The sequence below is a fragment of the Nomascus leucogenys genome, chromosome 19, assembly GCF_006542625.1.
Source record: "Nomascus leucogenys isolate Asia chromosome 19, Asia_NLE_v1, whole genome shotgun sequence".
Lineage (NCBI taxonomy): Eukaryota > Metazoa > Chordata > Mammalia > Primates > Hylobatidae > Nomascus > Nomascus leucogenys.
Genome location: NC_044399.1, coordinates 66,101,905 through 66,115,755, shown reverse-complemented (window position 1 = coordinate 66,115,755; position 13,851 = coordinate 66,101,905). Strand labels below are relative to the sequence as shown.

The 13,851-nt window shown below is 41.5% G+C and overlaps 1 protein-coding gene across 1 annotated transcript in view; it reads left to right on the top strand.

Moving 5' to 3' along the window:
• Positions 1 to 13,851, top strand: part of DNAH9 (dynein axonemal heavy chain 9) — a 377,489-nt gene that overhangs the window by 212,513 nt on the left and 151,125 nt on the right. Inside the window, exons 44-46 of the mRNA XM_030799425.1 lie at positions 2,671 to 2,833; positions 5,441 to 5,564; positions 13,367 to 13,509. Of these exons, the coding sequence (XP_030655285.1) occupies positions 2,671 to 2,833; positions 5,441 to 5,564; positions 13,367 to 13,509 (430 nt within the window). The remainder of the gene's footprint in view (positions 1 to 2,670; positions 2,834 to 5,440; positions 5,565 to 13,366; positions 13,510 to 13,851) is intronic.

The window sequence follows — 13,851 nt, the reverse complement described above, 5'->3', positions numbered from 1 at the left end:
GTCTCAAAAAAAAAAAAAAAAAAAATTAGATGTAAGATTCAGTGTCAACAAGGGTTGGGGGCCAGACTCCCACACACTGCTAGCAAGATTTCAGAGCAGCAAGCGCACCCCACAGGAGACGTGGGGCAATGAGGAACCACAAACATTTAGTTTGTTTATGTTAATTGTGAACAAGTCATCAGTACATGCAAGAAATTTGCAGAAATAAGAAACTTCAAACCACAGAGGCTCAACACAAACTCTGTAACTTTATACACACTCACATGTTGTTCATGCATCGAACCCCACCCACCAAAACCCGTGCCCAGAGTTTCTTCCAAACTGGAGCTAGCTAGACCTTATGTTGCCCCACCACTACTTAATTTGAATATGGCATTTCTAATTATAACATCATTAACACAGACAGGAGCACAGGATTGTAGCCAGTGCAATTCAATCTCAAACGTATCCTCTACTCTATTTGGCCAAACTTTACCCGAGTTCTTTTTTTTTTTTTTTTTTTTTTTGAGATAGTGTCTCTTTCTGTCACCCAGGCTGGAGTGCAGTGGAGCGATCTTGGCTCCCTGTAACCTGTAACCTCCGCCTCCCATGATCAAGAGATACTCCTGCCTCAGCTTCCCTAGCAGGTGGGATTACAAGCACGTGCCACCACGCCTGCTAATTTTTGTATTTTTGTAGACACAGGGTTTCACCATGTTGGCCAGGCTGGTCTCGAACTCCTGACCTCAGGTGATCCCCCCACCTTGGCTTCCCAAAGCGCTGGGATTACAGGCATGAGCCACCGCACCTGGGCCCCAAAGAACTTTTTATTGCTACAAATGTTTCAGGCATCCAGACTGAAATCTTGAACCCTCTCCAGATGGGGTTTCACCATGTTTCCCAGGCTAGTCTCAAACTCCTGACCTCAGGTGATCCTCCCGCCTCAGCCTCCCAAAGTGCTGGGATTACAGACATGAGCCACTGCTCCCAGCCCAAGTTCCTATTCTCACACTCTTTTGGTCCCCAAATCACCAATACCTGTTGTCTCTTCTTCCAAAAACATTTCTCTAAAGCAGCTTGATCACTGTGTTACGTAGCCCTGAATTCACTGACTTAACACATCCTAATTCAACTAACAAATCCAGTATATTCAAATCCTCCAATGTTGCAGATTCACCTTTTGATCAATTCTACCCAGGAAAAGTACATACTGGTGCCGTCATTCTGCACGGCAGTCTCTAAAGACTGTCTTACTGTTTGGCTCAACAGTTTTACTTCTAGAACTTATCCTGAGGATATAATTAGAGATATAAACTTAAAAAATATATACAGCATTATTTATAACTGGAAAATGTTGGACGCAACGTACATATCCAAGAGCAGGCTATTACAGACAGGCAATTTATTCTATCCTTATTACCAATACAGTGTTGATATTCTACACAATACCATTCCACCATCAAAAGTCTGGTTTAGCTGAATTTTTAATGGCTTAGGGAAACAATCACAGTATATTGCTAAACGAAAAAAAAAGTTTTCAAAAGACTATGTTCAGTATACAAGATGAACTCAATTTTTAAAATACACATAACAGAAATATATTAACTTTTCAGGTACAACGTATGTACGAACATATATTTATAAAAATGCAGACAGACACTAGAGAAAAGTCTAGAAGGACCTATAATTCACGTCAATAGTGTTTATTGCTAAATAGTAGAACTGTGGATTTTTTTCTGTATTGTACGCATTTTGTACACTGCAGAGCCATTGTTTTAAAGATGAGAAAAGAAGAGGAAATCAGGGTTATTTTTATAAAGGGTGTAGCACCTTGCATAAGGTATATGCATACTGCTGAGAGGGGTTAGACACACGATTGGAGAGGATCCTGGAGGAGAGGCTGTTGGAGGGTGGCCTTTGAGGAAGGGCTGGAGGGCAGGAAGAGTGGTTTCTTCTGAAGAGGATGAGGCCTGGAATAGTCTTCCATTGCAAGGAAGGGGGCAAGGAGAGAGGAATATGGGCACTGAGAGCGGTGAGCAGTAAGGCTGCGAAGGGAGGAATCCAGAAGCCAGGGATGCGGCTGTCTTACCTATTGATAATAAGAACCCACAAACCTTCATTACAGGGTCATCGATGCCCAGGAAGGATTGAAGGAGGGAGACTGACGAGTTCTGTCCGGGCTCCCTGTTTCTCTCCTGCTGACTTTGGCCTGGCTTCTCTTCTTTCCTAAGAGGAACCAACTTCCGCTCCTACCTTGTCCTCCAGCCTTACCTGAATTTTTTAAATTGTATGTTTTCGGCTGTTTCGCTCTTTCCATCCCCTCTTCTTGCCCAAAAGAATTGAAGTGGGAGGTGTGGCAGGGTCAGGTATGGTGCAGAGAAGAGCAAGAGCAATCCTGAGTCCCTTCCCTATCGCATCACTCATCCCCTGCAATCCTGCTCCCTTCCATGGGCTCCCCCAAGCTGTCCCTGGTTCACTAGAGGCTGTGGCTTAAGGCAAAGCAATGGCAACTTCAGTCGACTCAGGCAAGAAGGTGAGGCCAGGTTTGGGGACAATCTCATTAACGTTTCCCACAGCTCAGCCTGTGACATGCCTCCAAGGAAGGCCCCTGCACCCACTCAAGCCTTTATACATGCTTCTGACTGCAGAAAGTGTGATCAAAGCAACATGTTCCTGCTTCCTTCTCTTTAGCTGCCATATCAATCGCATCTTGGAGTCCCCGCGGGGAAATGCTCTGCTGGTTGGTGTAGGTGGGAGCGGCAAGCAGAGCCTGACAAGGCTGGCAGCTTTCATCAGCTCCATGGATGTCTTCCAGATCACACTGCGCAAAGGCTACCAGATCCAGGACTTCAAGGTAAAAGGTCAGGAGGCTGCAGGGAGGAGGCTCAGCTTCCCTCCAACCAGCCACAGCTCCGTCATCCTTCACTCATTCTCCAGTTCCCCTGTCTGGAGCCTCCCCTTCAATGTCTGTCCATTTCTGTCTTAGATTCTGGGCTGGTGATGTGAATGATTTTTCTCATTAGACTCAGCCTGAGGACAGTAGCCTTTCCAAAGTCTGCCTTTGGGAGACTTCAGGTGTCCTAGTTACGTCTGTGGGGCCACCACTCTTGCTCAAATCAGAAGCACATCTATATCAAATTCAGCACACAGCCCACCGGCAATAGGAGTAGACAGATGGAATTCTGAAGATTTGCTTGAGTTTCCTAAGAAATTCAGATTTCAAAAGACAGGTCAGTAACCACTAGCCTCTGGGAACTTCAGTGACATATCATGGTTTCAGACAGCCAGCGCTTGGAGGCACGATGAGTGCTCTGGAAAGTAAAGAAAGACACTATATACAACTTTCAAAGGTCATTGTGTCCAGTCCCCTTCCTTTTATCCATGGCCACAACAGTCTTGGTAGGAAGTCACGGTGTAACTTCTATCAGGAGGCGGCTCTTGCTCTTCCCGGAAGAACTCCAGCCAGCACTGAGCCAGTCCTACCCACTTGCCCTCATAATCTCTCGGCCAGGGACAGAAGAGGGAGTTGCTCACTTCTACTCTAAAACCACAGCTCAGCCTCTTGACGACTGGCTGAATCTAAGGTCTTACATCAAGTTCATATTAGGTCTTTCTTTAGTGCTTCCAACAAAGACATGATAGTGCGATAGGAATTACACATTTACAGAATGCGCTGAGACTGTGGGTCTCAACTTTTACTCTATATGGGAATCGCTGGGGATCTAGAAAGAATACTGATGCCTGTGTCCCACTCCCCAATATTCTGGTTTAACTAGTTTGGGGAATGGCCTGGGCATCACGATTTTTCAAAGCATCCCCAAGATGATTCCAATGAGAACTGAGAAACACTCTTAGATCGCTTAGAGGATGTGGTGAGAACCATTGATCTAAAACAAAAATCAGCGTCTTTAAAGGGGAGCTATTTGGACACTAAGGTAGCTCTGTGGTAAAGAAATGAGTGGAGTTGTTAGAAACAGCTGTGAGTAGTGTGAGAGAGAGAGAAAGGCAACCTCAAGAACTGATGGCTAAGCTTGGGGAGGGTGATACACCAAAGGAGCTGAGATTGATCAAGCTGGATAAGTTCAGAACTTGGCATTCTAGCCCAAAATGTCATCCATCTGCAATTTTCAATGGATATAATTTCCTACAGGTGATTGCATTTGTGTGTGTGTGTGTGTGTGTGTGTGTATGCTTGTGTGTGTGTGTTGCCCCAGTATATTTTTTTCAACAAAAGTGTCTTGCTGGAGCTAGTCATAAGAACACAAGAGGCTGGGCGCAGTGGCTTATGCCTGTAATCCCAGCACTTTGGGAGGCTGAGGGGGGCAGATCACGAGGTCAGGAGATCGAAACCATCCTGGCTAACATGGTGAAACCCCATCTCTACAACAAAAATACAAAAAATTAGCCGGGCATGGTGGCACGCACCTGTAGATGCAGCTACTTGGGAGGCTGAGGCAGGAGAATCCCCTAAATCCGAGAGGCGGAGCTTGCAGTGAGCCAAGATGGCACCACTGCACTCCAGCCTGGGTGACAGAGCGAGAATCTATCTCAAAAAATAAAAAATAAAAACACAAGACTGTGCTAGCATAAGATATATTCATCCCCCATGCTGGTAGCCCCAAGTACCTCACTCTCAGTCAAGAGCAAGAGCTATGGCTTGCCTTCAGGAGCAGGTCATTCACTGTATGAGTCTTACATATAAGTAAGACATACTTACTTATGTGTAAGTAAGTCTTACATATAAGTAAGACATACTTATGTGTAAGTAAGTCTTACATATAAGTAAGACATACTTATGTGTAAGTAAGTCTTACATATAAGTAAGACATACTTATGTGTAAGTAAGTCTTACATATAAGTAAGTCATACTTACTTATGTGTAAGTAAGTCATACTTATGTGTAAGTAAGTCTTACACATAAGTAAGACATACTTACTTATGTGTAAGTAAGTCTTACATATAAGTAAGACATACTTACTTATGTGTAAGTAAGTCTTACATATAAGTAAGACATACTTACTTATGTGTAAGTAAGTCTTACATATAAGTAAGACACTTGTATGAGTCTTACATATAAGTAAGACAGATAAATGGGGGACCACCTTTGGGCTTTGGAAAGCTGTAACCTTTTTGCACAAAGCAGGAGCTCCAGAAGCTTTACCCTAAAGCCTAATTTCTAAATCAGTTTAAGAGAGGTACAGGAGCTAGCATGGTTGTATGAATTAGAGGCCATTGCTATGTAATTTCTCTTGCCCACCTTTATTGGCACTGAAGCCTGGGAATGAGGCATAGTTTCCTGCCTGTCAGTGCAAGATAGCCCTCCCCCAGCTTCCCACTGTCACCTTACTTTAATTCCCATTCAAGCATAGAAGAAAACGGTTCCATTTCTAAAGAATGGGTTGGAGTTCTCTTTCAAGGAGGCCTTCTTTTCAGAGATTTCTGATATTGACCCTTCCTATAGATGGACCTGGCCAGCCTGTGTCTGAAAGCCGGAGTGAAGAATCTCAACACAGTGTTTCTCATGACTGATGCCCAAGTGGCTGATGAGAGGTTCCTTGTGCTCATCAATGATCTTTTGGCATCTGGTAAGAGATTCCTTACACTTGGTGTCACTGATAAATTCCCCCTGGAATCAGAGTTACACAAAGGTGAAGATTTCGTCCAGGGTGGGAAGAGTAAGGTCATAGTAATGAGGAAGAAAACTGATACAGCCAAGGACTGGTTCATTGAGGTCCTTCTCAGCATTGATGCTGGGCCTGCTCTCCTGGCTCTTTCATTCTTATTTCATTGCAAAGCAGACAGTAATCGTGGGGCTCTCTTAGTGAGACTAGATCTGATGATGGGAAGAAGAGAGTGTTAAGAGCTTGGTGATGTGCTGAGTGTGGAGAGAAGGTGCTGTTCCCTCTCTGTATCCAAATCAAAGAGAAACTAGAATGTGTGTAGTATTTGAGGAAGCTCAGGCATTGGCAGGAAGATACACAAAAAGAGAGCATGAGCGTGTACGCATAAAACTTACACAGTAGGCCGGGCGCAGTGGCTCACGCTTGTAATCCCAGCACTTTGGGAGGCCGAGGCGGGTGGATCACGAGCTTAGGAGATCGAGACCACGGTGAAACCCCGTCTCTACTAAAAATACAAAAAAAAAAATTAGCCGGGCGTGGTGGCGGGCGCCTGTAGTCCCAGCTACTTGGAGAGGCTGAGGCAGGAGAATGGTGTGAACCCGGGAGGCGGAGCTTGCAGTGAGCCGAGATTGCACCACTGCACTCCAGCCTGGGCAACAGAGCGAGACTCCATCTCAAAAAAAACAAACTTACACAGTAGGGCAAGATGAGGTTACCAATGTAATTAACTAGCGATTTACAACCTCATGAGAGCAAAGTGGAAGTTCCACATAGTTTTCCTTGGTCCCCAAAAAACTTGACGGGGGTGTAAAGTGGCCTGTGATGCTCTCTGTGCAAGATAGGACTTCAGTGGAAAGCTCAATGCTTGCTATTGCTATTTAATTGTCCTTTATTTAGGAATTCAGTACATATACCAACAATCCCCCACAAAGTGAAAATTCACACCCGTAATCCCAGAACTTTGGGAGGCCGAGGTGGGTGGCTCACCTGAGGTCAGTAGTTTGAGACTAGCCTGGCCAGAATGGTGAAACCCCATCTCTACTAAAAATACAAAAATTAGCTGTGTGTGGTGGTGCGCACCTGTAGTCCCAGCTACTTGGGAGGCTGAAGCAGGAGAATCGCTTGAACCCGGAAGGCGGAGGTTGCAGTGAGCTGAGATCACACCACTGTACTCCAGCCTGGGCGACAGAGCGAGACTCCATCTCAATTAAAAAAAAAAGAAAAAAGAAAAAGCTTATAAAACAGGAGATGAAGAGGCAGGGAGAAGAGATCAGTATGCTGGATCCCATCCTCTGACCTACTCTCTTGATGTAAGTTAGGTTTGTCTCCCCAGCTGTCTTATCCAGGGCAGTGGCAGCTCTACCGTAATTACTTTGCAAACTCTCAAGCCCCCAACCAGAGATATGGAGACCATAGGTAACTGATAGTGGAACCTGGTGGTCACATCCCTGCTGTTGACCCAACATTTGGCTGACTCTTCCTCCTTTCAATTTCATCACTCCAACCTCAGCTGTCCATCACCCCAGAGTGGGTATGACCTGGTTTATCTGTCTTACCCATCGTTGCTTTTTATATTTCCTACCTTGTCTCTACCTAGAACGAAGTCTTTCATATTTGGAGCAATCCCAATAATCTGGCCATAAGCATCTTCCCTCAAAGGTATATTGTTCCTGGACACTGTTGCAGATACGCTCTGTCCTGCTCAGGGCCAATATCTCCAATGCTCTTCTGATCCAAGCGCAGGACTGAGACTGCAAAAGGCCTGTGATCCCAGCTACTTGGGAGGCTGAGGCAGGAGGATCACTTGAACCAGGGAGATAGAGGTTGCAGTGAGCTGAGATCGTGCCACTGCACTCCGGTCTGGTGACTGAATGAGACTCTGTCTCAAAAAAAAAATATATATATATATATATACACACATCCAAGAATATAAGACAATATAATGCATAAATTATGCATTTATATAAATATGTACATGTTTATATTAAAGAAAGAATATGCTTTCTTGGCTCTTAAACCAAATGCAGCATCTACAAAACCACTTCTTCATCCCAATTGAGAAAACAGTCAATATACAAATGTTCCTGAACAAAATTTCTGCCTCCAAACTTCCAGTATCTCAAAAGCCTGTCTCTGTCTCCACACTCCATTCCCTGGCTCTGATTAAATACTCTTTAGTTTATAAGGTCCAAGGACCATGGTCACAAGTACCTTTCTCCATAGTCTATCTAGTATATATAGATACAGTAGTATATAGTCTATCTACTATATATTGTAAGTAATATATTTTAGGATAGTTCCTGACAACCTCCAGGAAGTTCCTGGCTTTGGAATCATTGTCTGCTTCATATTTCGTGGCATTGCACCCCATGCCATCATGCTGTCATTTTCATGAAGAGCCACTGGTCCCTGGTCCAGAGAATGTACTAGCAGGCATTGTGAGCAACCTGTTGGCTTCTTTCAGGTGAGATCAGTGTCCCAGGTTTCCTTACTGTGCTGGCTGCTAGCGTTGCACTGATACCACCCTCATTCCCTTCCTTCCCTGCCCTGTTCAAGTTAGCTTTATGTCAGAGAGTTTGCCTACCAACTCTTACACCTTTTCTCCTCCAATGCCACAATTTTTTCCTTTCTTAAATGCAATCTCTTTAACACCTCATCACCTTCTGCAATAGTGTTTAATCTACAGCATAGCCTCATCTTTTATTATTCTACTAAATAATGAGAGAAGGATCCAACTTCCCTCCTACCCCAAGGCTACCCTAAAGCCTAATTTCTACATCAGTCTGAGAGAATACAGCTTTAGAGATGTCGGGCGTGTTGCCAGCCTCACACCATTGTATTTCAATTGGCTCTAATCCAGCCAGGTCACCTTTTCCTAAAATAACGTCTGAGACACAGAGCTGTCACATTTTCACCAATTGAAATTTTATTCTTCAATTAAGTATTGATAATTTTTCATTTAGAACACAACTTTTTTTCAAGTGCAAATGAATTTCTAAAGCCCTCCTAGTGAAAATGCAATCAGCCGGCTCCAAAGTCGTGGAGTTTTAGGCCCCATTTTAAGCTTCTATATATTCTTTAGGAAAAAAAAAAAGGTAAGATTTGTGTATACGTATTCAAGTGGAGATACAGTTAAGAGGAACACTTTTGTCTTGTAACCCACCCCCTTTTTTTCTTAACCATTTCAACAGGAAGAATTAGAGTATATCTTGCTTCTTCATTCTTCTTCATTCTTACCTCCCTCAGTCTCATCTTTTTCATTGAGAAAACTGATGCCATTTAGTTTGGGCCTCACAGCTACTTTATACATCACAGACTGTCTCCATTATTATTATTATTATTATTATTATTATTATTATTATTATTTGCAGTTTTCTCTTTTCCTCCAATATTACCATTCCTCCTTTCCAAGGCCAACTTTTCATCTGAGGTAGGAGCCCACCCCCAGTTCCTAATTCAGAATTTTACCCTATTCCATCTTTCCTTTCAATTTCTAACTCTCCCTCTTCTCTGATTTCAAACATAGCCCATTATCTCCATCCTGAACATTTTTTAATTAACTTTCTTTGACTTGAAGTGACAGCCAAACAATAATCCTAGAACCTTCCCCAGACAAAATTCTCAGAAGAATAAAATTTACGGTTTTCACATTTCCTCTTTGTGTTTTTCTGTTTTTCCTTGCAAAACAATTTGGACATTACTAAAAGCAATAAAACAAACACTTGTGTAATTATGAATAGTGATGCGAAATGGAAAATGTTATTGTGCATCTGCAAGGGTTTCTTTCCAACAGATGCCCAATACCTAGATTACTAGTTTGATGCGTACATTTCAGCTTTACCAAAAAGTGCCAAATTGCTCTCCATCGTAGTCATACAGTTTGTCTCTGGCCAGCAGTGGATGAACACCTGTTTCTGTCTAACCTCACCAATATTTGGCTTAGCTGACATATTAATTTTTGCCAGTGAGAATGAAATTAAATCCTATTATTTTCTTTTCCCTTTTCACTGGTGACACGGAGCATCTTTTCAAGCATTTATTGGCTCTTACTGCTTCTCTTCTTTTTTTTGTTTTTTGTTATTGTTGTTTTGTTTTGTTTTTTGAGACGGAGTTTCGCTCTTGTTGCCCAGGCTGGAGTGCAATGGTGTGATCTTGGCTCACTGCAACCTCCGCCTCCCGGGTTCAAGTGATTCTCCTGCTTCAGCCTCCGGAGTAGCTGGGATTACAGGCAAGTGCCACCACGCCCGGCTAATTTTTTGTATTTTTAGTAGAGACGAGTTTTCTCCATGTTGGTCAGGCTGGTCTCGAACCCCCGACCTCAGGTGATCTACCCGCCTTGGCCTCCCAAAGTGCTGGGATTACAGGCGTGAGCCACCGTGCCTGGCCTTACTGCTTCTCTTCCGTGTGTTGCCTATTTATACAGTTTGCACTCTGGATCTTGTACTTTTTGTCTTTTTCTTATGAATTTCGGACATTCTTTACCTATTCGATTGTTTGTTCATTATATGGACGGTAAATATCTTTTGGAAGTCTATATCTGACTTTTGTTGTGCCGATTTAGTTTTAATATTGTCATAGTCTTTTTTTCTGTGCTTTTTGTACTCTGTTTCACAAATGTTGTTTTATCCCAATGCCGTAAAAATAATTGCCTGTGTTTTATTTTTTAATTATCATTGTTTTACTTTTCATATGTATGTCTTTATTGGCCTGAAAATCATTTTTATATAGTGATCTAATTATATTTTTATATCAATATTGAATTATCTTAACATAACTTATTAATTAGTCCAGCCCTTGTCTGCCTCCTGATTTTTTTTTTTTTTTTTTTTTTTTTTTTTTTTTTTTTTTTTTTTTTTGAGACAGAGTCTTGCCCTGAAGCCCAGGCTGGAGTGCAGTGGCGCAATCTCGGCTCACTGCAACCTCCACCTCCCAGGTTCAAGCGATACTTCTGCCTCAGCTTTCTGAATAGCTGAGACTACAGGCGCACACCACCATGCCCAGCTAATTTTTGTATTTTTAGTAGAGATGGGGTTTCACCATATTGGCCAAGCAGGTCTCAAACTCCTGACCTCGTGATCCACCTGCCTTGGCCTCCCAAAGTCCCTGCCTCCTGATTTGTAATATCAATTTCCTATTTATATCTGGATCCATTTCTAGGTGTTTTACTCATTGTTCTATTTATTCACCCCAGTGTCAATTTCACATTGTTTTAACTAAGATAGCTTCATAAGGAGACTTGATTTGCGGTGGAACAAATCACTCTTTCTGGTTCTTTCTCAACAATACCATTTTTCATTCTTTGCTTTTCCATATAAATTTTAGGAAATATTTGTCAGAATTAAGAAAGAAACCCATTTGATTTCTTATTGAAACTGCATTTTTGGGAAAGCAGTGATACCACATCATCCGTCCATGAACTCAGTATTTCTCTTCCTGTATTTATGGTTTCATTTATTCCCTTCAATAGTGTGCTGTAGTTTTCACATGAAGATCTGGCACATCCCTTTATATATTTATTACTTACCTGCTTTATGAGGGGGTTTTTGGTGTTTTAATTGATAACTTTTCTATTAACAATTTGTTTTTGCTGGAGTACAAAATGTGATTTAATTTCCAGTATTAATTTTCTATCCAACAAGCTTGTTGTCAAATGCTCTTATGAGTTCTGGTTGTTTACATGAATATTCTCTTAGATTTTCTATGTAGAAAATTAGGTTTTGAACAATAATAGTTTTATTACATCCTTAACTATCCTTATACATTTTATTTTATTTTTTTCTTAAATTTTTGCATGGTTTGGGGCCTCTTACATAATGATAACTAGAAAACACAGTAGCAGTCATGTTTGTCATATTCTTGATTTGAAAGAGAATATTTTAGTATTTTACTATTAGGTATGTTTGCTGTGGGTTTGGGGGTGATATCTATTATTAAAGAGAAATCTCATTTATTCCTAGTTTGCTAACAGTCTTTAGAAACCTTATGCTTCCATTTCAATGTCATATTGTTTTACTTTGTTAATCAATTAATGTAGTAAATTATTTTCATAGTTTTTTTTCTAGTATTTATCCTTGCATTTCCAGGACAGGGTTTACACTTGGTCATCATATACTAATTTATACAGATTTAGTTGGGATTTTTAAAATTGTTATTCATCAGGGAGATTGAGCATATAATTTTACTTTCACATGTTGTCTCATTAATACAGTGTTTTCATTTAACTTTCAGATTTTTGCCAATCTGGTAAAAAAATAATAATAATAAGGTGTAGTTTTAATATACATTTTCATTAAGAGTAAGATTGACTGTCCTTGTTCATTAACCTCATTTGTACAAACGAAAAGTAACTAAGCATAGTTTTGATATACATTTCTGTTCTTATGAGTGAGGTGAAGCATCTATTAATATATTCAACAGAAATTTTTATTTCCTTCACCGTGAACTTTCTTTTCATGTCCTTCACCCCATCTATCTATTGAATTATTGATTTTTTTCTTTATTTGTAGAGAATTTCTTTACATATTAAGATTAGCCATTTTACTATAATCTGAGTTAACATATCTTCTTAGTTTGTTCTTTGTGCTTTGCTATCTTTGCTATACTTTGCCTGTGATATTTTCATCATGAAATATTTTTATTTTTATGCAGTCAAGTTTGTCAATTTTATGCATTCATGAAATTCATTTTTCTTTTAATGTAGGTTGATTCAGATAGAGTTAGAAAATCCTTCCCCACTCAGAGATTATTTCCCCCATTTTCTCTCTTATTTTCCTGCCTTTTTTATAGTTAAATCATTGATTCAGTTGGTATTTACTCTAGTGTACTGTATAAGATCAAGATCTGGCCGGGCGCAGTGGCTCATGCCTATAATCCCAGCACTTTGAGAGGCTGAGGCAGGTGGATCACCTGAGGTCAAGAGTTTGAGACCAAGCCTAACTAACACGGTAAAATCCCGTCTCTACTAAAAATACAAAAAAATTAGCCAGGCATGGTGGCGCATGTCTGTAATCCCAGCTACTCAGGAGGCTGAGGCAGGAGAATCACTTGAACCTGCGAGGCGGAGGTTGCAGTGAGCCGAGATCACACCACTGCACTCCAGCCTGGGCAACAAGAGCAAAACTCTATCTCAAAAAAAAAAAAAAATCAACATCTAATCATAATTTTTTTCAGATCCCAGTTTTCCTAATGCAGTACTATATATTGAATGTTTTTCCCGTTGAATCTTTTCCCCGTTGATGTAAGGCGTCCTGCTTATCATGTACTAAATTCCATGAAGCCATTCTGCTTTCTCCCCTTTTTCTCTCATAAACAGTGATAGCTTGCTCTTGTTAAATATATTGACCTATCTATATGTTTGTTATGGCCCTTTTTGCCGGGGATCTTATAACTATTTTTGATCCTATTAGCCACGTTTCCTGCTAAATATTAAACTCCTGGAGGGCACAATACAAAAAGGGCAAAAAATACAGTAGATAGGAAACAAACGCTTTGAGCAAAAGAAAAAAGACAGTTGAAGGCTCTTGTGTTACCAACTGTCTACCCCAGGACAAAAGGGTACCCTATACTCTGTTCCAATCATTAACATACTCATTCTTCTGCCCTGGGTTTGGAATAGACATGGTGTCTGTCCAGCTTCACCAGCAAGAGAGTTGGTACGTGGCCTAAAAACCACTGACCTGTGTCCCAAGGTAGGATAACCTCCCATGTCTGATTGCATCATTTAGTGAGATGCCAAGGCTGCCTATCTGTGCCCCATTTTTTCCCAGGGGAGATCCCAGATCTCTACTCTGATGATGAAGTTGAAAACATCATAAGCAATGTGAGGAATGAAGTCAAGAGCCAGGGTCTGATTGACAACAGACAGAACTGTTGGAAGTTCTTTATAGATCGGATCCGGCAACAGCTGAAGGTAAAGAGCATTTACTGACGGGAGGCAGGCAGAGACCCGAGATGATTCATGGGAGCTTCCACTGATATTTTGGGCACAACTGTCCTTATTGATTGTCTAGAGTGGGTGGTGAGTGTGTGGCACCCTTCTCAGCCTGAGCACCATTGCCAGGACACCCTTCTCATCTGCTTTAAGGGCAGCAGCATCCCTTGTGGATCACGCATTCCCAGCATTTTTGATCTCTTGGCTGGTGAGGCTGGCTAGCATTTACAGATATTGTCACTGTTGGATGTGCTTCCCAATCTTCTGGGAGCTAGAGAACCCAAGGCCATATCTGCCTCTCTGTGAGTATTTCTCTGATGC